We start from the raw sequence: 27606 nt of genomic DNA on the forward strand, positions 1-27606 counted from the left end.
AGGACCCTCATGGAGCAGGGGCTCTGTGGCCAGGAAGCCCTCTGGGGGACAGAGAACACTCTCAGGCCTCTGGCCAGCACTGACACTCCTCTGCTCGCCCACAGTTTCCGCTCAGTCTAGACCGCAGCATGCCCGGGGCCAAGCAAGAGAGCGTGTTACAGGCCACGACCAGCTGGTGATGGGCTGCGACCCTGGGACTGTGGAATGCGCTGGAATATAGGTTGGTCAAGCTGCTTGGGACCCTGGAGGGTCCAGCCATGCTGGAGTAGCTTCCCCTGAGATGGGCAGGAGGAGGCTGGGGTGCGGGCAGTCTCGGGGAGTCCAGCGGAGAAACAGTCCGGGCCAGATTGGGCAACCAGATGTTTCCTTTGCTTCATCCTCCTTCCTGGCTGCCCTGCCCCCACTGCCTCTCATGCACAGTGGTCTGTTTGCCTCGGGGATCCCGAAGACATTGACCCCCTGGAGACAAAGCACTCGTCCCATAGTAGGTGCTGGTTTCTTCTCCCCTCTCATTCCAGGCTCGCCCAACTGTCAGCTCCCCTCCTACCACCAGCCAGTCATGTGGCCACTAACTGCTGTGTGGCCCTCGGTGCCCAGCCCCTTGGCCTGTTGGCCACCCTTGAGGGGTACCCACAGTGGGCGAGGTGCTCCCAGAGACCCCCGTGGGCCTTGAGCTCTGGAGACGAAGAGGCAGACTGATGGGAGCCACCGACTGCCCAAGGGAGAGGGCGGCTCTGAGATTGTGCCCCCTTAGAAAGGGAAGTTCTCCCGAACGGCCCCACAGCTAAACCACCCCCAAATCTTTCCTGGGACCCCTACCGTTCATAGGACTCAGTGCGGAGGCTGCTGCCACTGTGTCTGCCCAGAGAGTGTCCGCCCCTGTCCCCGCTGGCCTCCGAGCGCATGTGTCCATGCTGGGAAGAGGCTCCGAAGCTGATGAGAGGTTCTGCAGCTGCAGGACCCCGCCTGGGAAGGTGGGGGCTCAGGCCTGCGGCTCTCAGCCTCGGTCTTCCCCTAAATCATGTCTGCTAGTGGTTATCGGTGGTGGGGAAGGCGTCATTTCCCTCATTTTCTAACATCACGTGGCAATTTTGCATCATTTCGTTTCTTCCCTAGCGTTTGCGGACAGGTTGGGGTCAGCAAGGTGGATGTGGCGGGGATCGAGGCCCCTGCCCTTCCTCTTTCAGTAGTCTCGATGTTTCTCTGTGCCCCTCAGAAGAATCACACTCCACAGCTCACAGCCTATTCATGACGCATACATCTCTCTATTGAATCCTATCTTCCTACTGCCTTTCTTTAAAATGTTTTTATGGGGGTGCCTGGGTGGCGCAGTCGGTTAAGCGTCCGACTTCAGCCAGGTCACGATCTCGCGGTCCGGGAGTTCGAGCCCCGCGTCGGGCTCTGTGCTGACAGCTCAGAGCCTGGAGCCTGTTTCCGATTCTGTGTCTCCCTCTCTCTCTGCCCCTCCCCCGTTCATGCTCTGCTCTCTCTGTCCCAAAATAAATAAACGTTGAAAAAAAATAAAATAAAAAAAATAAAATGTTTTTATGTATTTTGAGAGAGAGAGAGAGAGAGAGAGAGACAGTGAGCGTCAGTGGGGGAGGGGCAGAGAGAGAGGGAGACACAGAATCCGAAGCAGGCTCCAGGCTCTGAGCCGTCAGCACAGAGCCCGATGCGGGGCTCAAACCCATAAACCATGAGATCATTACCTGAGGTTAATAAGACGCTTCATCAACCGAGCCACCCAGGAGACCCCCCTCCTGCCTTTCTTTAGAGTAAAGATGTATTCCCCGGGGGAAAAAAAAAACTGGCCTAAGGACATTATTACCTCACTTTTGAGTATTTTTGTAATTATTATGCTGTTCATCCCCACAGATTGGCCGTGATCATTGACATTTTGCAGGAGACACACATTTTTACCAACGGTTGTACCAGCGCTAAGCAGACAAGCCACGGGAGATCCTGGCCTCTTGCTTCTCAGTCTGGTGCGTCCCCCTCTGAACCTTGACATTCAAGACTGTAGCAGTGTCTTTTGGTGGTTGAATTGGAAAATACGCATTTCTGGAGAAACTTTGTGGTTATTAGACCAAGGCAACCACCAAGTATACCTCTCCTACATTTTCATGTTCAGTTCAAGACCTTGATCTTGAATCCTCATGAGCTTCAGCTAGTCTATGACTGCATTGCCATAGACATTCTTCTGATGCCCACCAAACTCTGTGCTTGGAAGCTTCCAGAGGAGAATGGACAAGTTTCCTTGGTTCCTTGTAGCTTCCCGAGGAAGGTGCTCCTGTGGCCAGAAGGGAGGAGGAAAGTGAAAATAATCCCCAAAGGAGCAGGGAGAGAAAGAAGGGCATTCTTGGGACTCCAGAGATGGCACAGGGCTCCCTGTGGGTGGCACTCAGTGCAGGCTATCAGATGACATGTCACACATTAGGATTGGCTTCCTATGTGCGTGTGGCCATTCTGTGTAAGCTGAGGGCACTTGTCACAGGGTATACAGGTGTGTGTGCGTGTGTGTATTTAGAGTCTGAATTCCATGTGGATCAGGGAAGGAGGGGTCCCTGAAAGCTTGCTAAGTGCCCACTCTGTGCCCAGCCCTGAGCTGGGACCAGCAGGGCTGCACAGGAAGGAAGGTCACAGCCTGAGGAGACGTTTCTAAGACTGAGAGCCTTTCAGAGACTCTAGGTCACTGTGCTAGCTTAGGGGTCTGGGCCTTGAGCTGCAGGCTCACGGAAGGGGAGCTCCCTGGGGTGGCCTCATCAGGGCTGGAGAAGGATGCTGGCCCTGATTCCTCCCCACTGGGTGCTCGCCTGGACCTGCAAGGAGTTTCTGAGCCCAGCTGGCCTTGTGCTTTTGGGGGTGTGATGGGAGGGGTGGCTCAGGTCTGGGGCGCTGTGGGCGAGTAGGGGTCTCACCCCTGGAAGTATCTGTGGCATCTGTGGCACAGCTGGGATGGGTAGAAGGGTGCATGGTTCTGGTGAGGGGGAGCGGGTCTCAGCCGGTCCCCGTCCCCGGTGGCTGTGCTCCCTCTGTGCCCTTCATTTTCTGACCAGCCCTAGGAGCAGAACCTAAAGAAACCGAACAAGGAAGCAGCAGGCGCAAAGAAAAGCAGAAGTGGAAACCTTAGAGACTTGACCCTCCTCCTTGAAGGGGCCTGAAGCCGCCTGGCACTGCCGTGGGTGACGTCTGTGCGGAGAAGATGAGGTGGCCGGACCAGGCCGTGTGGCTGCTGTTGGCTCTGCTGCTTCTCTGGGTCCCAGGTGAGGGGCTGCCCGAGGAGGGGGAGGCTCAGCGGTGAGGGAGGCTGTGGGGGACAGGGGAGCACAGGAAGGGGCACTGGGAGAGGGGCACCCCGTGTCCACCACGTAAGATGGATCGTACCCTGGAAACGTGAGACAAGGCATTCACCTGACCTTCCATGAGCCACATTGGGGCGCCCAGAAGGGGCTTTGAGGGCAGTTTCGGATGGATTATTCCAGGAAGAAGGAGGGGCGACCAGGTGGCAGCAGAGCGGGTGGGAGAGCGGCTGAGGCTGAGCACACCGAGGGGAGGGGGGTGTGTTTTGTGCAGGTGTGGAGGAGGGGTGACGACTGGCGGGAACACCACCCTCTGGGGTGCACTGAGGTGTGTGTAGCCAGGGCAGTGCGAGGGGCTCAGCGTCCTCAAGGCAGAGGGATGGGGACAGAGAGGAGGGGATGGTGGTGGGGAGGAAGGGGAGGGCAGAGAAGTCACAGGGAGGAGAGCTTCTCCAGGGAGCCGAGGACTTCCCGTTTCCAGGGATCCGGCTTCCATGCCTCTCTGCACACAGGCACACACCGCCTAGACAGCTGTCCCTGGGGTGCCTAAAATCCTTTTGGTCGTTTTGATTACAAATTGCATGTTTTCTTTGACTCCGTTTGCTAACTGGTTGGCCACGGGGAAGCTCTTCCCTTTGTGTATTAATTTGGCAACGGGTCACCCTCACACGGCTACTCTGTCCATCACCCTCTGGGGCGTCCTTGTGTTTTCATGGAATCTGCCTGCAGTGGGAGCTCGTGGTTCCTTTTGGATATCCGTTTGTCCCGTTTGTTTCTCTCATTGGCCACAGGCTGGTCCAGCCAGAATAATGCAGTGACCATCCTTGACTTGTCTCTGACGAGGGCAGGTGTCCACTGTTTCCCATTAAGTGTGAAGAAGGCGTCTGTCTGCTTGTGTCTCGTTACAAAGTGTTTTCTTTTTAATTTTTTTTTAACGTTTATTTATTCTTGAGACAGAGAGAGATAGAGCATGAACCAGGGAGGGTCAGAGAGAGAGGGAGACACAGAATCTGAAACAGGCTCCAGACTCTGAGCTGTCGGCACAGAACCCGACGTGGGGCTCAAACCCACTAACTGCGAGATCGTGACCTGAGCTGAAGTCGGACGCTTAGCCGACTGAACCACCCAGGCGCCCCACAAAGTGTTTTTAAAAACAGCAGCAACAGGGGGCACCTGGGTGGCTCAGTCGGTTAAGCATCTGACTTTGGCTCAGGCCATGATCCTGGGGTGCATGAGTTCAAGCCCTGAGTTGGGCTGTGTGCTGACAGCTCAGAGCCTGGAGCCTGCTTCGGATTCTGTGTCTCCCTCTCTCTCTGCCCTTCCCCCACTCATGCTCTGTCTCTCTCTCTCTCAGAAATAAATAAACATAAAAAAAAGAAATACAGTCCAGCCAGTATTTTCCAAAACATAGGAAATCATTCGTTTTATCTAAGTTTACAGACTTGTTTGTAGAGGCTTGTAAATTACCCTGGTTATTTTTCTTACGACTTGTGTATGTGCATCTCCTATTTTTCTTGACTTGGCTATCACTAGAATGTTGGTATCTTGCATACGAAAAATCAAGTTTCCAACGTATACGCTAACTCCACTGTGTTCCTGTTTCTTGATTCGCTGATTTCTGCTCTGACTTTACCCTTTCTTTCCTCCTGGGTGGGGTGTATACACGTGTGTTCCTCTCCTGCCCTCCGGAGTTGGGGGATTCACTTGTTTATCTGGGGTTCTCAGGGATAGGACTTGGTGATCATGAACAGCCAGAAGGGAGACTGGGGTCTGGAAGAAGGGGCTGCTGTGATAAAAATCTTGGGAGTGACAGAAAAGTAGAGGAAGGGAAGGTTCTGGCTGACGGGGGGGTGGCCGATGTGAGATGGGGCAAATTTGGGGGTGACTCCCAGGGCACCCCTGACCCAGGCCCATCTGGTGAGGGGCCCGCACTCGGCTGTGTTTTCCAGGCTGTTCCTCTATAAGTGGCCCCACCTCCGTGACGGGCACTGTGGGGGGATCCCTGATCGTGCAGTGTTCATATGAAGAGCAATTAAGAACACATTTCAAATACTGGTGCAAAAGGCCATGTTTGTGGAAAACTGTGGAGACCAAACGGTCAAGCAAAGAAGTGAGGAACGGCCGCGTATCCATCAGGGACCATCCTGCAAACCTCACCTTCACAGTGACCTTGGAGAACCTTATAGAGGATGATGCAGGAACATACCGATGTGGGATCGATACGTCCTGGTTAGGAGGATATTTGCAAGACCCCGCCGTCCACATTGTGGTGTCTGTGATCCCAGGTGAGTTGTACGCACCCCTCCCCCAGCGCCGGCACCAGGGCCCCTGAAGGGTCTCAGGCGGGAATAGTCAAGGCAGGAAGCAGATCAGAGGCTTGGAGAAAACTGTGTGTGTGTGTGTGTGTGTGTGTGTATGAGGCGGGTAGTAGGTGGAGAAAGAGAGTCAGGGTGGCTTCCTGGAAAAGCTGGCCCCTCTGCTCAGTCTTGGGAAGGGGCAGCTGAGAAGGCAGAGTGTGCAAAGGAGAGAGGGAGCCATGCTACAGGACAGTGGGAGCTGAATGGAGAGGCAGGTGGGGCCAAACGGCGAAGGTGAAGGTGCTGGGCATAGCGGGGCCTCCAGCCAGACTTGCAGTCAGACTTGGAGTTTAGACAGAGATCCCAGGCGGGCAGCATCTGGCTGTGGCTAGAGGAGGATGAATCTGGAGCACAGGGGTGACCTACGGGCTCTCCGGAGGGCCCTGACCCTCCTCCACAGGATGGGATCAGGGCTGTTGGGGGCGCACAGTACCCCGGGCCCCGGGCCCCAGGGAGACTGTGGCCCCGGGGGGGTCCTCGGTCCTGCCTCCACCCCGAGTGAGCATTTTGTGTGAAATCAAACCAAAAAGGTATTGGCAAGTAGCGGGAGAGTCCGATAGCGCTATCCCGGGTCTCGTTTGTGTTTCCGCGCCAGCAACAACGTCCGCCCCACCCGCAAACATCACTGTAACCCAGATCTCAACAATCACAGCTGGAATCACGACCACGTCATCCTCATCCTCACCCACTGTCCCCATCACCATGGGAGCCACCCACAGTGCAAGCAGCCAAGAGGAGTTCCAGCAAAGCCAGGGCGTGGGGTGAGGTCCTCTGTCCCCTGTCCCTTGTCCTGGAGGTAGGCCCTCGCCTCAGGAGTTGCTCAGGGCCAGGGGAAGCCTCGAGGTGGGGATGGCAGGAAAGGAACTTCTAATGAGGGCCGATGCTCCTACCAGGGATGTGCTAAATGCCCTACACGTCACTAGGGCCCTGGGCCGTCACCGCCCTCATGTTACGTAGGCGCAGACGGCTCAGGGAGGTTAAGTGATCTGCCAGGTCACGTAGCTACGGGAGGCGGGGGGGGGGGGGCTTCCACCCAGGTTTACGTGACTCCAGAGTCTTGGTTCCTCCTTCTAAACCTGTGATTCTTTTTTTTTTTTAAACTTTGTTTCTTTATTTTGAATGGGAAGAGGGGCAGAGAGAGAGAGAGAGAGAGAGAATTTCAAGCAGGCTTTGCATGTCAGCACAGAGCCCGACATTGGGCTCAAACCCACACACCGTGAGATCACGACCTGAGCCGAGATCAAGAGTCGGGCGCTCAACTGACTGAATCACCCAAGCACCCCTAAACTTGTGATTCTTGGTCTTTTGGGGTCACAAGCCCCCAGGAGAATCCGACAATGCTTACAGACTCCTTAGAAAAGCGCGTGTAGTTGTAAACCACTTCTGAGGATCTCAGACTCCCTCACCAGGCCTCACCTTGCGTCCTGCCATTCAATGCCAGCACTCACCACCTGGAGTTAGCACAGACCCCGCGGGTTGAGGGCTCAGTTCCATAAGACTGCCTGACTTCATATGCCAGAGCAGTTTAGGGATCCCCAGGCCATCACGTTTCTGGCCAACTGGCTATGAATTTGGGGGTTCCCATGACCCTTTTGGGTTTGATAATTGGCTAGATAGCTCACAGAATGCACGAAAGCCCAGTGCTTACGAGTATGGTTTTATCATAAAGGAAAAAGGCCAGAGGCAGCCAATGAAGAGACACAGGGGGTGAGATCTGGGAGGGTCCTGGGCACAGAACTTCCCTGCTGACTCCTAGGAGGGTCAGGGCACGTCGGGGCATATGCCATTACCTAGGCACGATTGGTTGAATCACTGGCCACATGATTGAACTCCATCCCCAGACCCCCTCTACTTCCTGAGTTTCAGGCTGGCTCAGAGCCCCAAGTCTCCATATCATGGGGGTGGGCCTTTTGGTGACCAGCCCCAGTCTTGACCCATTCATCTCTTAGCATAAACTCAGGTGTGATCCGAGGGGGTCCTTCAATAACAGAGGCTAGCCTACTATTGGGGAAATCCTTAGGACTTAGAGTCTCCCTTCCACAAGCTAGGGGCAAAGGCCATTCAGATTCTTCTTATTTTTTTTTTTTTAAGTAATCTCTATACCCCAATGGGGCTCGAACTCACAAACAAGAGTCACATGCTCTACCGACTGAGTTAGCCAGGTGCCCCCATTCAGATTCCTTATTCTATGACCCCCCCAAAACCCTTCCACAGGCCTTCCATCAACCCAAGTGACTATCTTACATCAGGCAAGGTGAATTCAGGTCCTAAACACAACACTTCCAGAACTGACTGCAGATGCACACACAGGAGGCAGAACTAAGTTTTGTAAGGCCTGGAGCCTCTGCAGTTTGGTGTGTGTGTGTGGGGACTTACGTCTTTAAAAAAAAGACATGGGGTGCCTGGGTGGCTCAGTCCGTTGAGTGTCCAACTTCGGCTCAGGTCACGATTTCACCGCTCATGGGTTCGAGCCCCGAGTCAGGCTCTGTGCTGACAGCTCGGAGCCTGGAGCCTGCTTCCGATCCTGTGTCTCCCTCTCTCTCTGCCCCTCCCCTGCTCACACACTGTCTCTCTCTCCTTCAAAAGTAAATACACATTTTTTTAAAAAAAGAAAGAGACTAGAACATTATGAATGCAAGCTAGACAGGAAAGAGGCTGGCAAGCGAGGGACCTGAAGTCAGCTTCCCACGACCTCTGCTGTGGCTTGTTCGTATGCGAAATGGCAGAGCCACAAGGCGACTTTTTTTTTGTGGCAATGCTTGTAACTGCAAAAGGCTGGGGGACATGCCAGTCAGAAGCAAGACTTAAATAAATTATGGTCTGTCCACGCAGTGGAATACTATGCAGCGGTGGAGAAGAGCGAGGGTCTTCTTTATTCACAGACGTCGAGAGATGTCGAAGACGTGCTGCTAAGTAACAAAAATAGTGTTGGATCACACCTCCTTTGTGTGAAAGAAGGGGGAAAATAATGTATGTTTCTATTTTCTTGTATCTGAATAAAGAGCTTCTGGAAGGTTCTTTTTTTTTTTTTTAAATAAACCTTTATTCATTTTTGAGGGGGGCACAGAGAGAGAGGGGGGACAGAGGATCCGAAGCGGGCTCTGCACTGACAGCAGCGAGCCGGATGTGGGGCTCGAACTCAGGAACCGTGAGGTCATGACCTGAGCACAAGTCAGATACTACACCAACTGAGCCACCCAAGTTCTAACTACACGTTCTTAAGTACACTGATATACTGTCTACTTAAAAAAATTTTTTTAATGTTATTTATTTTTGAGAGAGAGAGAGAGAGAGAGAGAGAGAGCACAAGCACGGGAGGAGCAGAGAGAGAGGGAGACACAGAACCCAAAACAGGCTCCAAGCTCTCAGCACAGAGCCCGATGCGGGGCTCGAACTCACAAACTGTGAGATCATGACCTAAGCCAAAGTCGGACACTCAACCGATTGAGCCACCCAGGCGCCCCTCTCCTTTTTTTTTTTAATGTGACCTTTTCTATCGATTGCAATAAGTGGGGGTGGGGGGGGGAGTGCAAGCTCAACACTGCCGTGTCCTCCCCCAGGCTCCAAGTACTCCTTTCCTTGTTGGCGCTTCTGCTGCTTCTGCTGGGGGGAAGCTTGCTCCTGGCCTGGAGGATAGTTCGCAAAGCGGGTCAAAGGTGAGTCAGCCCCTGCTGGGTGGGGGGTGGGTGGGCAGGCCCCAAGCACCTCCCTCTCATTTTTGAGGCTCTGTGTCTTGTTTCCCCAGAATGGGCATCGGGAGTGTATCCTCAGAACCACATGTCCTGGGTGACCCTCGAGGCCAGGCCCCAGAGGAGGTGTCCCTGGTATGGCAGAGACAGGCCGTGGAGGGGGCTCCCTGGAGCTTGTCCGTGAAGCGGTCACCCTCTTCTGTCTGATACCCTTCTGGAACCCTCCCATACTCTTGGGGTGTTGTCCCACCCAGCCCCTGCGCATCCTCACACTCTTGAAGACAGCTGTTCCCAACTTCCTGTAACATGGTGGGAACAGTAACATCAGTGGGTGCTTCTGCATTTGCTCTGGGCCCCGGGGGCACCTCCTCTCGCTACCCTCTTTCCCTGGCTTGCTCCTGGTGGGCTTTGGGGCTCTCAGACTCCCTTTCCTCTGGGACCTTCTCCTGGCTCCCCAAAAGCAGCTTGGGGGCCCCTCCTGGCTGCACCTGTGTGCACGCACCCTCATACCCTTTTCACACCAGACTCTCCCCGCCTGCTTCCTCGCCTGTCTCCCGCCGGCCTGTGCTTCTCCTTCAAGATCAGGGACTGGAACGCAAGAAGGCACCCGGTCAGTTTTTGTTGAATTAATGTATTGTTTGGTATCTCGAGCCATGAGGGCATCTCAGATGCTTCGGGCATCCTGGGGCCCACTTGCTCTCCTCTGGGCTTAGACACAAAGAGAGAACACATGTGGCACCCCCAGCACCCTGTCTGGCACTCAGGAAGTAGGTGCTCAGTTGACTCTAAACGAGCGAATTCAATAAAAAGAGCAGAAGGATGCAGGTGTGACCTTGTTGCTGGCTGGAGGCCCAGCTGTCACCCATGGGGCGCAGGGTCTCTGCCCGAGTTGCAGGGTGAGCCTTCTTTGCTCTAAAACTTCTGGACTCCGTGAGCAGCTGCCTCGAAGGGGAATCCTTGCCCGGCCTTATGGGAGGAGGGGTGCATGCCCCACAACTGGCGGTGGGTGCTCCCAGAGCCCGTGCTTCCTGGGGATCGGGGCGGGGCCCACCGTGGGGGTCAGGCCTTCGGTCAGGCCTTTAGAAGAGGAGTCGACCTCAGCACGTGTGTGCCTGATACAGGGAAGGAAAACCACTTCCCCTTCCCCTCTGCTTCCCCCACATCACTTCTGAGTGCCCTCCTCTCACCCCAGGCCAGGCCTCCCTCTGGGATTTTCTCAGCCTCAGGCCCGTGGGTCCCAGCCCTCTCTGCCCTTTCACCTAGAAAGTTTCCCTTTTTTTTTTTTTTAATGGAGCCTGCTTTGGATTCTGTGTCCCCCTCTCTCTCTCCCATCCCCTGCTCGCATGTGCTCTCTCTTTCTCTCTTTCTCAAAAATAAATAAATAAACATTAAAAAGAAATTATTTTAAAGATTATGGTAGAACATTCAAAAAATAAGCAAAAGCACAAAGAAAGAAATAAACTGTCCATATAATATAATAAGAAAGAAAACTCCCAGCACCTGGAGAAAACCAAGCACTGACATTTGGGGCATGTCCTTCTCGTGCTTCTCAATGTTTATTTATGCAGATATGATTTCTTACTTATGGCTTGCTTCTACCACAATCCCTCTTACACACACACACACACACACACACACACACACAATGCACACACACACATATTTGCACTTAACCTACCATTATCATTTTCCCTGCTGTGCAATGTTCTAGAAGTCTCTTACTGCAGAGTTTAACGATGTGTGGGGGATTGCACCTTGCTTTGTGGACCCTCTGTCACAGGAGAAAGGCCTTGTGTTCAAAGATGCGGACACTCCCTCCCCATCCCTGCAGGTCTCAGCTCCTGTCCCCACACTGTCCTTGCTGCTCTGCCGCGGCCTGGTGCCTGCCTGTCACACACGGCCTGTCTTCCCCTCCGCCCACTCATGATGAGTTCATTCATTCCCTTGCTCACGCACACAGCACAGCCGTCCGGAGCACCTACCGTGGCACCAGGTCCTGTGCTGGGCTCTGGGGGACACAGTCGTGACCAGGAGAGACTGGGTTCCACCTTCCTATGCAGCTGGCTCTGGCCGAACTTTCTCACTGCCACATTCCTTCCCCAACAATGTCCACCCATCTCTTCACCAGCCACCAGGTCGCCCACGGAGAGAGAGGGTGGCAGGAGCCTGCACGCAGTATTTGGAACAGAATGTGTTTGCACCTCAGAGCACCCGGGTGGTGTTCCGTTAAGCCAACCGAGAGCACTCAGCTAGCACTTCCATCCTGTGTGTCTCCTGAATGTCGGTGTCTCACCTTCGACTCTGGGGCTCTATGAGGGGTGGGCAATGTCTGTCCCTGGTGCATCTAGTGCGGGGGGGCCCTGGGGTTGCCTGGCCGTGCAGCTACACTAAAGGCATTCCGGCTGTGTGCACAATGCCCACTGCCGGCCCGCTCCTGGGTCTCTGGGTTCCAGCGGCCAGGGGTGCACAGAGCCGTGTTCAGAGGCAGGTCTCCTGCAGAGCGACGCTGAAGACGCCACAGGCCAGAGGTCGTGTGTCCTGAACCGTGGTTCCCCTGGAGACACAGGGCCTCCTGTGTGTGAGGGACAGACCCCCAAGCCAGGGGAATCAGAGCAGATGACCCGGTGACCTCTCATGGTTTGATGCAGTACTAAGGTCTCCATAAGGACGGTTCCTTTTTTATTTTTAATTAAAAAAATTTTTTAGGGCTCCTTAAAACACAGATTGCTGAACCCATCCCCTGAAGTTCTGGTTCCACACGTCTAGGGGGAGGGCCTGTGGATCTGCGATTTGTTTATTTGGGTAAAAAGCACGTATCGTAAAATTTGCCATCTTGGCCATTCTTTTTTTCATTAATTTTTTTTAATGTTTATTTGTTTTTGAGAGAGAGAGAGAGAGAGAGAGAGCAGGGAGGGGCAGAGAGAGGGGAGACACAGAATCCGAAGCAGGCTGCAGGCTCTGAGCTGTCAACAGAGAGCCCGATGCGGGGCTCAAACTCACGAACTGTGAGATTACGACCCGAGCTGAAGTCGGACGCCGAACCCACTGAGCCACCCAGATGCCCAGCCATCTTAACCATTCTTAGTTTACAGTTTGGTGATGCTGTGAAAGAAATCTCTGGAACTGTTTCATCCTGCGGATAGGTCCTTGTAAACAGGTGTCGTTCTCCAGTCTACTCCCACTTGAGAGCATTCTTTATGAGTGACTGTTTCGAGACCTAGCTTTGTGTGGCCACTCTCCCCAAGCCTGTGCCTTCCCGCTGGTTCATTGATTCTCTCCTCCACTCATGCATTCATTTTCATTTCCTTCTTTACCCACTCACTCTCTCTGCAATTCCTACCCTGAAGTGACAGGTCCCCAGCATCAAAGTCTCTAAGGAAAGTCCTTCCTCCAGCTGGATCATAGGGGATCCTTATCCCTGTTTTGTTCTCGGATTTAGACTCCTAACTCTTCTCTCTTTAGCTGGTGAGAATCCAAAGCCACTCCAGACCCATAGTCAGGTAAGACACAGGCAGAAGGTGTGCCGGGGTGGCTGGCGGAGAGAACAGAGGACATTGGGGGCTTCAACAGTCCCACTGGCCAGTGGAGGTCTGAGTGCATTGTTGATGGATGGAGTTGGGTGCCTGCCCAAGAGCAGGGAGAATGATCTCTGGGACATCTGGTGGTTGGGTCTCTGGCTAATTAGCTCTGGTTAATCTGTCCCCACCCCCATCCCCCATAGAAAGTGGAATGATGGAGGGTCCTTCCATGCTGACTTGGGGGGGGGGCATTCAAATACTGCCCAGAGGGGACCAGAGTGTGGGGATGGGGGAGGCACAGTGGGGGAGACTGGGGCTGGGACACCCAGAACATTGAGAGAAGGGGTAGATGTCCGCAGGCAGGCAGGAACAGAGGTCCCTCTGAGCTGGACTATGGAGGGGCTCCGTGGACACCTGCCAAATCTCCACACCTTCTGCCCACCCAGAATACTCTGCAAGGTGAGCTCTATTATGCGAATCTGGAGCTGCAGACAAGGACGCTTCAGGGAGAGCCCACACAGCCGAGACAGGAAGAGGTAGAATACAGCACTGTGGTGAGTGTGAGGGCCTGGCGGCTGGCGGGGGGGGGGGGGGGAGGGAGGGGAGGGCCTGGGCTCTGTGAGAGGCACCGCCCTGGGGGGTGGCAGCAGGCAGAGAGGGAAGGGAGGGCTGACTTGGTGACCTTGTGCCCCACAACACGGGGCCACACAGAACCTAGGTCAAGTGTAGACCTTGCCAGAGCTTGTTGCCATTGTGGCTGGGGGCTGGGGCAGAGACGAAGGGGCTGTTGGGGTGGCCAGTGATGGTCAACAGTCAGTGAAAGCGGAGCATTTATTATGCACCTACTATATACCACACACCGATGTTAAAGCTGTGATTTCCCACTGTTTTGGTACCATTATCTCTTTGGCATCAACTCTACGTTTCAGGTTTTTAATCAATGACCCCCCCTGCAAGCCAACCCTTAGGCACAGTGACTGTAAAGTGCAGCGTGGAAGAGGCTTCTCCAGCAGGGGTCAAGACCCACCCATTAGCGGAAGAGTTCGGGGAGAGGTTGGGGACCCTGTTGTTGGAGAAGATGAAGGGAGAAAAGCATCAGACATGTGGCCCTGGCACTAGCAGCATCCTTGGTTTTCTAACTTGGTGATTAATGATCTCAAAGTCGATCCAGGCGCCCCACCCCCCCCCGCCCCGTCTCCAGGTCTCATGCCTGGGACTTTGTGCTGTGTTTGAACAGGTGGGGTGAAGCAAGGGTGGGGCAGGACAGTGGGGAAGCCTGGACCCCCCGCCGTGGAGCCCCTCAGGGTCCCCTCAGGTGTCCCTTGTCTCCATCCTGAGCTGGGGGCCAGTGCTTCCCCTGCCTCTCCCTGAGCCTCCAGTCTCTCTCTCTCTGCAGAAGAAGCCTTCTCTGGAAGAACTTCACTACTCTTTGGTGGCATTTGACCCCGAGAGTCAGGATTCTAAGGCCAACAGGATTCCCTCCGGAGGACCCGGGAGCAGGAGCCAAAGTACGGCGGGATTAAGAAGACCTAAGCCTGTGTCCTCTGGCCCCACCATCTGGAGGTCTCTGTGGGCCACAGGCCCCCCGAACCCTCACCCATGTCCCCCTCAGCTGCTCCTCTCGGCGGTCCAACAGCAAGGCAACTGGGCCCCCCTCAGACTGTCGCTTTTGTGCCATCAGCCTGGCCGGCTTGACTGGGGAGGAGCAGGACCTGTAGAGCACCCTCCACCCCCCTACCCAGCTCCTGGCACATCCTTCCTCTTTGTTTCATTCCAGCTGTGAGTGGAGCGCAGAGGCGCAGTCCTGTGTGGCTCCAGGAAAAGATTGTGACCCGTGTAGGATGGTACCTCTGAATACCTTTATAAATCACAGCTCTGTGGAAGTGTGTGGGACTGCCACGGCATGGGGAGCGCTGGCAGAGAGACTGGAGAAGGCAAAGGCCCTGATGATCGAGTCTCCCTGGTTTCAGAGACAAGGACCCTGAGGCCCAGAGAGAGCAGACGCTTGCCCATGGCTCCAGAGCCAGTGGCACATTTCTCTGGACTCTTGGATGACTTTATTTTTAATATTAAGACATATCAACAAAGTGCAAAATCTCTTGAGAGAGAAGAAAAAAGTTATTTAAGCAATGTGTGCTATGTGTCTGCAATCCTCTATTAAAGAAAGCTCCTTCCTTTTGAGGCTGAATAGTATTCCACTGTGAGTGTATATTGCACTCTGCTTATCTTTTCATCGCTGATGGACACTTGGTTTGTTTCTGTGTTTTAGCTATTGTGAGTATGTTGCTAGGAACATAGTGTATAAATATCTCTTTGAAACTCGTTTTTTGTTTTTGGTTCTTTTTCTTTTCTTTTTTTTTTTTTTGGTTAGTTTTTTTTTTTTTTTAATGTTTATTATTTTTGAGGACAGGAGAGAAGACAAAGCATGAATGGGGGAGGGCTCAGAGAGAGAGGGAGACACAGAATTTGAAACAGGCTCCAGGCTCCAGCTGTCAGCACAGAGCCCGACGCGGGGCTTGAACTCACGGACCGTGAGATCATGACCTGAGCCGAAGTCGGACGCTTTGGTTAGTTTGTTTTAATTGTGAATGTTTTATTTATTTTTGAGAGAGAGGGAGAGAGACAGTGCAAGTGGGGGAGGGGCAGAGAGGGAGGGAGACACAGAATCCGAAGCAGGCTCCAGCTCTGAGCTGTCTGCACAGAGCCCGATGCGGGGCTCGAACCCACAAACCACGAGATCAAGACCTGAGCTGAAGTCGGACACTTAACTGACTGAGCACCCAGGTGCCCCTGTTTGTTTTGATAGCAGCATCCTAATGGTGGTGAGGTGGTATCTCACTGTAATTTGATTTATGTTTCCCCAGCGATTCGTGATGCTGAGCAACTTGCCACATGCTTGGTGGCCATTTGTATATCTTCTTTGGTGAAATGTCTGTTCAACTCCTTTACCCATTTTTGAATTGGGTTTTTGGTAGAATGTTAGTTGTCTATATATTCTGGATATTAATCCCTTATCAGATATATAATTTGCAAATATTTTCTCTCATTCTGTATGTTGCCTTTTTACTCTGTTGGTAGTGTCTTTGATGCACAAAACTTTAAAATTTTCATCATGTCCTATCATGAATTGAGTGCTGAGTTGAATGTTGTGAAGCTTTTGACCTGTGTTTCTTTCTAAGAATTTTTTTTACAGATTTCGTTCCTATATTTAGACCTGTGATCCATTTTGAGTTTGTTTTTGTATATGTTGCTAGTTAAAGGACCAACTTAATTCTTTTCCACGTGGATATCCTGTTTTTTTCCAGCACTGTTGGTTGAAAAGACTGTCCTTTCCCCATTGAATGGCCTTCACTCTCTTGTTGAAAAGCATTTGACCACACATGTGAGGGTTTATTTCTGACTTTTTTACTCCATTGGTATCTATGCCTGACTTCATGTCAGCATCACTGGCTTTTAATTACTGTGGCTTTGTAGCAAGTTTTGGAGCCAGAAACGTGGGTCCTCCAGATCCTCTTTTTCAAGATTGTTTTGTCTATTCCCTCGAGATCCCACAAGATTCAGTATAAATTGTAGGATGGGTTTTTCTATTTCTGCAAAAAAATGTCATTGGAATTTTGATAGGGATGTATCTTAATGATATCAAGCCTTCCAATCCATGAACATGGGATGTCTTTTCATTGTGTCTTCTTTAATTTCTTTCAGCAATGTTTTGTAGTTGTCATTGTACAAGCCTTACACCTCTTGGTCAAATTAATTCCTATGTATTTTACTCTTTTTTGTTTGTTCCTTTTCTTCCAAATTTATTTAATTCTAGTTAGTTAACATATGGTGTAGTATTGGTTTCAGGAAGTATTTTACTCCTTTCGATTTTCTTGTCAGTGGAATTGTTTTCATAATTTTCTTTTCAGATTGTCATTGTTAACGTACAGAAATGTGACTTCTTTTTTGTGTGTTGTCTTTGTATCTTCCTACATTGCTGAATTCATTTATTAGTTCTAACTTTTGTTTTTGGTAGAGTCTTTAGGGTTTTCTACATGTAAGATCATATCATCTGCAAACAGAGATAATTTTAATTCTTCCTTTCCTTTTCTTTTTTCTTTTTTTCTTTTTTTACTTCTTCATTTCCAATTTTTATGCCTTTTATTTATTATTCTTGGCTAATTGCTAAGCTAGAACTTCCAGTATTATGTTGAATAGAAGAAGCACAAGTAGGCAGCCTTGCCTTGTTTGCAATCTTAGAGGAAAAGCTTTCAGTCTTTCACAGTTGAATATGATGTTCACTGTGGATTTTTCATACATGGCTTTTATCATGTTGAGATAGTTTGCTTCTATTCTTAGTTGAGTATTTTGATAATGAGAAGGTGTTGGATTTAGCCAAATGTTTTTCCTGCATCCATTGAAATGATCATTTTTTTTTTCTTTCTTCATTCTGGTAATATGGTGTGTTGCATTGATCAATTTTTATGTTGAACCATCTTTACATTCCAAAAATAAGTCCCACTTGGTCATGGTGCATAAACCTTTTAGTATTTTGTTGAATTCAGTTGATAGTATTTTGTTGAGGATTTTGGCATCAATGTTCACAGGAATATTGGGCTTTAGTTTTGTTTTCTTGCAGTGTCTTTTCCGGCTTTGCTATCAGGATGATTCTGGGCTCATACAATGAGTCTGGAAATGTTGCTTCTTTTTCTGGTTTTTAGAAGAGTATAGGAGGGATTGGTATTTGTTTTTCTTTAAATGTTTAATAGAATTAATCTGAGAAGCCATCTGGTTCTGGGCTTGTCTCTTCAGAATATATTTTTTAAGTATTTCATTTTCTCTCTGTCTCTGTCTCTCTCTCTCTCTAAGTTTATTTATTTATTTTGAGAGGGGGACAGAGATAGGAGAGCAAGAATCCCAAGCAGGCTCCACACTGTCAGCACAGAGCCTGATGTGGGGCTCAAACTCACAAACCTTGAGATCATGACCTGGGCTGAAGTCAAGAGTCAGATGCTTAACCGACTGAGCCACCCAGGTGCCCCTTGTCAGGATATTTTTGATTACTGATTCAGTCTCCTTATTTGTTATTGCTCTGTTCAGTCTTTCTCTTTGTTCATTTTTTTCTTTAAATGTATCTTTATTTTGAGAGAGAGAGAGAGAGAGAGACAGTGCAAGCAGGGGAGGGCCAGAGAGAGAGGGAGAGACAGAATCTTAAGGAAGCTCCACACTGTCAGTGCAGAGCCTGACACAGGGCTCGATCCCATGAACTGTGAGATCATGACTTGAGTTGAAGTCAAGAGGTCAGACGCTTAACCCACTGAGCCACCCAGGTGCTCCTCCACAGTCTTTATTCTTGATTCAGTCTTGCTAGGGTCTAGGAATTTGCCCATTTCACCTAGGTTATCCATTTTGTTGGTGTACGGTTGAACAACTGTAGCAATCTCATGAATCTTTTTGTTCCTGTGAAGTCAGTAGCAATGCTTCCACTTTCACTTCTGATTTTGGTAATTTCAGTTTTCTGGGGTTTTTTGTTGTTGTTGTTGTTTCGTTTGTTTGTTTTTAAGTCCATCTAGGTAAAGTTTTGTCAATTTTGTTGGTCTTTTGAATAAACAAGTTTGGCTTCATTGATTTTTCTCTATTTTTTTTGTATTCTCTATTTTGTTTATCTACGCTCTAATCTTCATTATTTCCAACCTTCTGGTAGATTTTGGTTTATTTTGTTCTATTTTTTTCTTTAGTTGTCTAAGTTGTAAAGTTAGGGTTTTTTTTTTGAGATCTTTCTCATTTAAAAAAAATTTGTAAGTTACATATTTATTTTGAGAGAGACAGGGAGGGAGGGGAGAGAGGGAGAGAGGGAGAGGCAGAGAAAGAGGGAGACAGAGAATCCCAAGCAGGCTTAACGTTTTCAGGGCAAAGCCCGATGCAGGGCTTGGACCCACAACTGTGAGATCACTACCTGAGCTGAAATCAAGAGTCGGAAGCCCAACCGACTGAGCCACCCAGGCGCTCCAGAGATCTTTCTCATTTTTTAACATAAGCCCTTCCAGCTATAAATCCCCCCCCCCCCCCCCCCCTTAGCACTGCTTTTGCTACATTCCACATTTGGTGTGTTGTGTTTTAATTGTCATTCATCTTTGAGTATTTTGTAATTCCTCCTTTGATTCATTGGTTGTATGAGACTGTTTTGTTTAGTTTCCCACAAATTTGTGAATTTCTAGTTTTACTTCTGTTATTGATTTCTAGCTTTATCCTGTTGTGGTTAGAGAAAATACTTCGTATGATATCTATTTTTTTTTAATCTACCAAGATTTAGGGGCACCTGGATGGCTCAGTCGGTTGAGCATCTGACTTCAGCTCAGGTCATGATCTCGGGGTTTGTGAGTTCGAGCCCTGCGTCAGGCTCTGTGCTGATGGCTCAGAGCCTGGAGCCTGCTTCGATTCTCTCACTCCCTTTCTCTCTGCCCCTCCCCTGCTCATGCTCTCTCTCTCAAAACAAATAAATAAATAAATATTAAAAAAAAAAAGAAAGTCTGAATCTTGCATCCCAGGGCTCCTGGATTCTTAGTGTTTTAAAACCCTCTATTTTGAAATAATTTCAAAAAACATGTGAAAGCGGTACCCAAAAGTCCCATATATCCTTTACCCAGATTCACTTATTTTTTGAAACATTTGCCACATTTGGTTTCTCAATATGTTAATATCTGTACATATTTTTTTCTAGAATCTTCAGTGAGTAGGCTGCTTACATGGCTTCCATTGGAGTAAGCCTGGGACACCCAGGTTCTGTCCTGCTGTGTGTCCAGGGGTGCTGGATGGCGCCCTCTCCCCATGGTGCCCGGCCCTTGTTCTGCAGTTCAGATTCCCCTCCACAGACTGCCAGCCTGATAAACATTTGCAGGATGAAAAACATTAGGTTAAGTATCTGTATATTCATAGCTGGTCCAAGGAAGAGGAAGGTATTTCTACATAGCCTGAGTCCTTTCGAAAGATGACCAGGGCTTACTTACCCGGGCTTAGAAAATGATTTCAAGACTATGTTTGTTTGTTTTTAAACCTTACAGCCCAACAAGTCGGCTGTTTGGGTGAACCCCTTAGTGCAGCTGGCCTTGGAGCTAGACAGAGGGATTGGACAACTGTGTGTCTCCACTTTGTGGCTGTGTCTGGAATCACACATCTTGGATTCCAAGCGGGGCGTGTTTGCTCCAGCTGGTAGGCTGATGTGGAGGGAATTCTGTGTTTTCCAGGTCAGTGCAGCTGAGCAGGGGAAGGGCCTGAAACAGGGTAAGGACAGGAAGACTCCTGCTTGCTTTGCAGTTCCCCTAACCATCCACCCCGTGGATGTCATTGTGCTGAAAATTCCATTCCTCCCCAAACTTGAGCTCCCTTATTTAGCACCCAATTGCCTCTTCTCAATTCCTGAATTCTTCCCACCCTGACCTCAGCATGTCAGAGGGAAGGGCAGTCGCCCCACCTGTAGCCAGTGTGGCAGATTTGGGGTCAGACAGAACAGGTGTTAAATCTCACATCCGCCCTTACCAGCTCCACATTCTGGGGTTGGCATTCAAGGCCACCCCAGTCTGTTGGCTCAACCATAACCAAGGATGGCCTAGTTGTCCTCTGGTGCTTTTCCCCCTCGCCAGGCTGGTCAGAAGAAAGCTCTTTATAAAGGCTCTCGCCACTCCCCCACCACACTGCCACCCCAATCCTCTGTGCTGTTTTTTTGCCTCTGAGACTCTTTCCAGACACCCCCTCCTGGATTTTCACTGCTGAGACTTCTTTGTTGCCATTCCTTTGATTTATGGCTTGCTAGTCCTCAGCAACTTTCAACTTGACTCTTTGGACTCCCCTTTGCCTTACATGCAAATCTGAGCCACCTGGGGCAAATGAACCACAACACATCCTAACACCCAGGCCAAAGGCAAATCCTGGGCTCCATGTGTCTGGGAAGGAAAGCGGAAAAGGGCTGACAGTGTCTACTTTCAGCATTGTTGACAGAGTCCATGATGCACCAAGCAGAGGCCTTGAACCAAAACCTGCTCTCCAGGTGTGTGAATCCTCCCTTCTTCTCCCTCTTTCTCTTTTCTCCTTCCTTATCCTTCCTTCCTTCCTTCCTTCCTTCCTTCCTTCTTCTTATAGTAATTGTTAAGTAAGTCTATAAGACCCATGTGACACCTGCATGAGTGGGGGGGAGGGGGGGAGAGAGTGAGACAGAGAATGCAAAGCAGGCTGTCAGCACAAAGCCCCAGATGGGGGCCTGAAACCCAGGAGCCGTGAGATCATGACCTGAGCTTTAGTGACGCTTAACTGACTGAGCCACCCAGGCACCCCGACCTTGTGACCTTTCTTTTAATAAATTATAAGAGGGAGCCTAACTCGTCCCTCTCCACCAATAGAGCCCAGCAGAGCACATTGGTTGTTTGCAGATGATGGTGTGACGGGGTCAACCTCAGCTGCCTTATGCAAGTTGCAACAGCCAGTGTCTTATGGTACATATTAGAACAAATCATAAGGATGGTGGCCAGGTTCCAGCCAGACACATAGCTGTTTAATGAGTATGCTTTAGCATATCTCATTGCTACTGAGAATGGTACTCAAAAAAATTATTTAAACAAACTTTTGCCAATTTGAGAGAAATGAGATTGCATTGCTTTTCTTTTTTTTTTTTAATGTTTATTTATTTTTGAGAGAAAGAGGAGAGAGGGGAAGGGGCAGAGAGAGAAGGAGACACAGAATCTGAAGCAGGCTCCAGGCTCTGAACTGTCTGCCAAAGAGCCCCCTGGGGGCTGAGCTCATGAACTGTGAGATCACGACCTAAGCTGAAGTCAGATGCTTAACCGACTGAGCCACCCAGGTGCCTCTGAGATATCATTGCTTTTAAATTAAAATACCATAATTCAGAAAGACGCTAATTTATACTCAGATAATGTCTGAACATAAAATACAGAAGGAAAGGAAAAAACCGCAAGGTGAAGTAGAAAAAAGTCCATAGCGGCGTGTCAGAAAATTCTAATACTGCAGAACAGTATGTAATGAAAGTTCTCTTTGTCTTCCAGGCTCAGTATCCTTTCCATGAAGTACTTTGTTTCTATTTATACATAGCCTTCAGTAAATTATTATTATGTTAAGTAGTTCTTTCTGAAAAGATCACTATTTCATGCATATATTGGGTGCCTTTCCACACTAGCATGTATAATCTACCTCATTCTGGTTTTTTGTTTTACTTTTAAAATTATTTATTTATTTTGAAGGAGAGAGAGAGGAGCAGCTGGCGTGGGGGGGGCAGCGAGAGTAGGGAGACACGGAATTCGAAGCCAGGCCTAGGCTTGAGCTGTCAGCACAGAGCCCGACTCAGGGCTCGAACCACAAACTTGAGATCAGACCTAAGCCGAAGTAGACGCTCAACCAACTGAGCCACGCAAGTGCCCCATTCTTTTTGTTTTACTTTTATTTATTGTTTTTTGCGACGAGAGCAAGCATGGGAGAGGTAGAGAGAAGAAAGCAAGGGGAGAGACTTTTTAGGCCGTGTGCCACGGAGAAAGAAAGGAAGGGAGAGGAAAGACATGAGGAGAGGAGGAACGAAAGAAAAAGAAAGAAAGAAAGAAAGAAAGAAGAAAATCCCAAGCAGGCTCTGCACTGTCAGCACAGAGCCTGACTCGGGCCTTGATCTCATGAACCGTGAGATCCTGACCTGAGCTGAAATCAGGGGTTGGATGCTTAACCAAATGAGCCACCCAGGTGCCCCTACCTCATTCTTTTATATACGGTTGCATTGTTTTCATTCATTTAAATATTTATTGAATACCTATTATGTGCAGGGGTGGAGGGCATCCTGTATTTCACACCAGAGAGAAAGCAGTGAAGAAGATACATGCTGTCCCTTCCTTCTCTACCTTTCCCTAGTAGGGGGACAGATAATAAAAATCACAGCCCGGTCAATCATTGGAGAGGCCTGGCCAGGTGTCTGGAAACAGGTATCCTGTCCTCGCTCAGACTCATGAGAAGTCTGGCTGGAAGGGATGGAGGGGGCCAGACGTCACCCATTCCACAGATGTGAAAACTGAGGTCTGGGGAAGTGAAGGGGCGCACCCTAGTCTACACTGTACGGAGCCTGGATTCAGGACCAGGCTCCAAATAGGCCTGAGTCACCTTCTTCAAGCTGACTTCCTTCACCAGCCAAGTGGGTTTGAGACTAGCCTTACCCACCAGCTACAGCTGCGGGAGGGACAGTGGGATGGGCATTGATTGAGGCGTGCCAGCTGTCAACGCGGTGCGTGTGCTCACATTACCCAATGTTAGTGGCGACCTGTGATGTCACTTCCCCTCCCTCCCCTGACCACCTGTCGTCCATGGATTCTTTCTGAATCCTTCTTGTAGGCACTTCTCCTTCCTTGTGAATTTCAGGCATAGCACGGCCATTTAACATGCAGGGGGGACACAGCGGTGGGAGGAAAGGAGAATGTGTGTGAGTAGCATGAGGGCTTGGAGTCCTTAACAGTCTTTTCCAGAAACATCACTCTGGTGAATTTGCCCGAGTCTGGTCCTCAGGCTTGCAAATCTAGAACCCAGACTCCATCCAGGCAAGTGGAAAGGCTCAGCTTTATGATACTCAACCCAAGGGACTTATCTGGGGAATATTCCTTCCCAGGGATCTGAATGCCTTCATGCCCTCCCCCATTTTTCTGATGTCAGCTCACTGGCAGGTTGCCTGAGTGGGCAGAAGGTAGCTCGGGAACGTGGGTGAGAGCAGGTGTCCCTGCACTGGGGGCTCCCCTTCCACAGCCAGGCTGGCTTCCAATGGCCCCCTTGGTCTCTCCCTTCCTCTGGGTCCCATCACCAGATAACCTACTATTGGCTTCCCATTTTTGTCTAGATTAGAGTCTCTCAAACTTGGCACTGTTCAATGTTGTTGAGTGATTGCTTTTGAAGATCCAGTTCACATTCTATAAATTCACCCTTTGAAAGTATACAAATCAGTGGTTCTCAGCATATGTACAAAGTTGTACAACCACTACCACTATCTAATTTCAGAACATTTTTTTATTCCCAAACAAACTTTGTACCATGAACCCCACTTTCCTTCCCTCATCCCTGGTAGCCACTAATTTACCTTCTGTCTTTATAGACTGACCTGTTCTGGACACTGCATACAAATGGAGTATGTCCCCTAGGGGGCAAAATTGTCCCTGGTTGACAGCCTCTGGTTTAGAGGGTTGGTTTGGCTTATCAAGGTTAAGTCAGATCATGACACTCATCCGTCGGTCCTGGAAAACATTCTATGTGTCCTTCTAAACTTCCTCTCTCAGTCTCCCCAGCGCTGAGATATAATTTAAATTACCTTTCCCTTCTCACCAGGAAACAGACTTTTTTTTTTAATGTTTATTTTTGAGAGCGAGCATGAGTGGGAGAGGAGCAGAGAGGGGAACAGAGTGTCTGAAGTGGGGTCTGTACTAACAGCCGACAGCCTGGTGTGGGGCTCGAACTTACGAACGGGGAGATCATGACCTGAGCCAAAGTCAGACACTTAACTGACTGAGTCACCCAGGTGCCCCCCAAAACCAGACTCTTAATTATAGAGAAGGAACTGGAGGGTACCAGAGGGGAGGTGGGTGGTGAGTGGGTGGAACAGGTAATGGGGATTAAGGAGCTCACTTGCGATGAGCACCGGGTGATGTACGAAAGTGGTGAATCACGTGAAACTAATACGACACTGCATGTTAACTAACTGGAATTTATTTATTTATTTAAAAAAAAATTTTTTTTTTACATTTATTTATTTTTGAGAAACAGAGTGAGACAAAGCACGAGCAGGGGAGGGGCAGAGAGAGGAGGAGACACAGACTCCAAAGCAGGCTCCAGGCTCTGAGCTGTCAGCACAGAGTCCGACGCAGGGCTCGAACCAACGAACCGCGAGATCATGACCTGAGCTGAAGTCGATGCTCAACCGACTGAGCCACCCAGGCACCCCAACTAACTGGAATTTAAATAAAAGCTTAATAAATTACCTCGTCCTTCTCAGAGTCAGACCGCCCTAGTACAAACAGGCACCCCATTTTGTCGTTTCCCCATTCCCTTATCCTTATTTAGCATCTATTTACTAACTGTTTTAGGTACCAGGGGCTGCCCGCACCCAGGGAATGTGGAAGTAACCGAAACAAACAAAGTTCCTGACTCATAGCTTTCCTCTTCCTCCTTCCACTCATTGCTACCAATAACTAACATTTGTTGGTGCCTGATGTGCAGAAAGAGGGATCAGGAGTTCTAGAAATTTAAGATGAAAAGTCTGTCAGAAGCCATCACATCTATGCCCTCACTGTACATGGGACATTGGGAGGAAAGGAGGAGGGAGATCAAGGAGACAGTCACATCAGCACAAGGACCAAGATCCACATGTCCTGACCTCGCTATAGCGCTCTTTGGCTCCCATTACCCAGGACTGGGGGTGTCTGTCTTGATATGATCACCACCCCCAGGCTTTCTCAGGGTGCTTGATGAACTCAGCCTTATTAACTGATGTGCAATCCAAGGCAGAGTTATTTGTTCCTTTTTAAAAATTTATTATTTTAAAAATTAGTATTTAAATTATTATTCTTTTTGAGTCTAATGGCATTCAAGAGATTTACCCAGAGAGGAAAAACTAGAAAATCTGTACAGTACCCATCCTGATTTTATTCTCAGATCATCATCTTTTTAGCGGGATGAACTCTGACCCAAACCTGTCCCTCTAGCCTCATGTCCCCTCCTCCTGCCATCAAGAAGCCCCCTTCCCCAGATAATTCCCTGAGAAGTGCTGGGGAAGGCTCAGAATCCTTCCTCTCCAGCTCCTGCTTCTCCTGATGTATAAAAGGCAGCAAATCCCAACCTCATGTGGATCTTACCCCCAGCAATGTCCAGTAGAACTCTAATGGGAGCCACATGTGTAATTTTAAATTTCCTAGGAGCCATGTTAAAAAAACTTTTTAAAAAGGTGAAATTAATTTCAGTAGTACATTTGATTTAACCTAGTACACTCAAAATATTATCATTTGATGATATGGAGATACTAAAAATTGGTTTTCATAATAAATCTTCAACACCAGGTGTATATTTGATGCTTACGGTGCATCTCAGTGCCCACCGGCCACACCGTCACATGCTCAGTAGCCACATGAGGCTTGGGGCTACCATATTGGTCTGGTTGCTAATTACCCAGCTCCCAGCCCAGATCCCTTTCCATCTACCTTCTCCTTCCACCCCTCCAGCTGCGTCTTAATTTCATGTATTAAAAAAGGTAACAGTGCCAGAAATGTACAGAGCTGGGTCGAGTTTTGGAAACGTGGCCGTGAGCTTTGTCTTGGTGACTTAATAAGGAGAATGCATCGGACGTTCTATGTGTGGCAAGCTTCTTTATTGCACTACCACTTCTGCCCGTGGCCAGCCACCCTTCCTCTCCAAGGCTGTCATTTTCTCTCTTTGTGCCCTAAATAAAAGTCTCAAAGACAACCATTCTGCCCCTGTTTCCTGTTTGAAAATTAGGTTCTGGTTAGCGAGGGATTTTTTTCCCCCTTCCCATATTTGCTTTATCAGGATCGGTTTTACTGGTATTCATCTTATCTTTGGAACATGATATCAAATGGTGGGTGGTGGAGACCCATATGATTCTGCGGTAGCCTCTGTGTTACCAACATGGGGAGGGACTGTCAGTTCTTTATTATCCTGGTAATATAATCTACGTTTGTTTGTTTTTTCCCAAGGTTGGTTGGAGCGGGGAGCAAATCACAGCACACCAAGGGCTCACAGCAGGTGCACATCACCAAATGAGACATCGGAAGACACATCCAAAAGTCCTCCACTTCCTGTATAAACAAGGGCCAGATGTCAGATGACATCTTGTGCTGTCTCTGGCTGCTCTGTCTGAAGGAATGATCACCAGTAGCTGAGCAGGGATGTCACTGAGGCTCAATTAGGTGTCTCTGGCAAAGGATCAGACTAAACTCTACCACCATATACTGGGGACCTCCTAACTGGGGACTCTGGTCTGTGCCTCATAGAATTTCGGATTCTTCCTGCTCCCAGGCCCACACCAGCGATGCCCCATCTTTCTTCTGCTGATGTCAGGTGAGGATGCCCTGAGGACATACCCTTCCTGGGAACAGGGAGGAGAGCTGAGCTAGCTTAAAGGGCCTTAGCACTGAAAGGGCAGTTGTTCCCTCAGAAATCTGGAAAAAATTTCAGAGAGAAATTAGCAGCTGAATAAAGTATTAATAGTTGTTGTTACCAGGGCCACAATCACCTGGGTTTATCCTTAAAAGTGGGAAAGAGGGGCGCCTGGGTGGTGCAGTCGGTTAAGCATCCGACTTCAGCCAGGTCACGATCTCGTGGTCCGTGAGTTCGAGCCCCGCGTCAAGCTCTGGGCTGATGGCTCGGAGCCTGGAGCCTGTTTCCGATTCTGTGTCTCCCTCTCTCTCTGCCCCTCCCCCGTTCATGCTCTGTCTCTCTCTGTCCCAAAAAAAAATAAAACGTTGAAAAAAAAAAGTGGGAAAGAGAGGGGGCGCCTGGGTGACTCAGGCGGTTAAGCGTCCGACTTTGGCTCAGGTCATGATCTTGTGGCCCCTGAGTTCAAGTTCCACATCGGGCTCTGTGCTGACAGCTCAGAACCTGGAGCTTGCTTTGGATTCTGTGTTCCCCCTCTCTCTGCCTCTCCCCCACTCATGCTCTGTCTCGCTCTGTCTCTCAAAAATAAATAAATGTTTAAAAAAAAAGCAGGAAGAGAGGATGGAGGCAAGAC

At 49.6% G+C, this 27606-nt stretch overlaps 1 protein-coding gene across 12 annotated transcripts; it reads left to right on the forward strand.

The window, feature by feature from the left end:
• Window positions 1-27107, forward strand: CD300A (CD300a molecule). 12 transcript variants are annotated; one of them, XR_003964519.1, is made up of 9 exons: window positions 1-220; window positions 1876-3263; window positions 5249-5584; window positions 6252-6417; window positions 9217-9312; window positions 13310-13417; window positions 19904-20051; window positions 20826-20886; window positions 26573-27107. XR_003964519.1 is itself a non-coding variant. In XM_030294734.1 (8 exons), exons 3-7 carry the CDS (start codon window positions 3203-3205, stop codon window positions 13401-13403), a joined length of 753 nt encoding a protein of 250 aa, XP_030150594.1. In that variant the 5' UTR covers window positions 4-220; window positions 1876-1985; window positions 3057-3202; the 3' UTR covers window positions 13404-13417; window positions 14260-15186. The 12 variants fall into 12 exon arrangements, 7 of the variants coding, with proteins under 7 accessions (XP_030150596.1, XP_030150595.1, XP_030150597.1 ...); XR_003964518.1 differs by lacking the exon at window positions 26573-27107 and adding exons at window positions 22658-22813; window positions 23348-23895 and having other exon boundaries at window positions 19904-20886; XR_003964517.1 differs by lacking the exon at window positions 26573-27107 and adding an exon at window positions 22658-23895.
• Window positions 27108-27606: the final 499 nt, after the last annotated feature.

Source organism: Lynx canadensis, chromosome E1 (assembly GCF_007474595.2).
Source record: "Lynx canadensis isolate LIC74 chromosome E1, mLynCan4.pri.v2, whole genome shotgun sequence".
NCBI classification, from domain to species: domain Eukaryota; kingdom Metazoa; phylum Chordata; class Mammalia; order Carnivora; family Felidae; genus Lynx; species Lynx canadensis.

Excerpts from the sequence above, each read along its gene's own strand:
- CD300A (XM_030294736.1), top strand. The coding sequence starts at position 3,203 with ATGAGGTGGCCGGACCAGGCCGTGTGGCTGCTGTTGGCTCTGCTGCTT. Across the intron at positions 3,264-5,248 it reads GCTGCTTCTCTGGGTCCCAG|GCTGTTCCTCTATAAGTGGC; the intron begins GTGAGGGGCTGC and ends TGTGTTTTCCAG. Across the intron at positions 5,585-6,251 it reads TGTGGTGTCTGTGATCCCAG|CAACAACGTCCGCCCCACCC; the intron begins GTGAGTTGTACG and ends TTTCCGCGCCAG.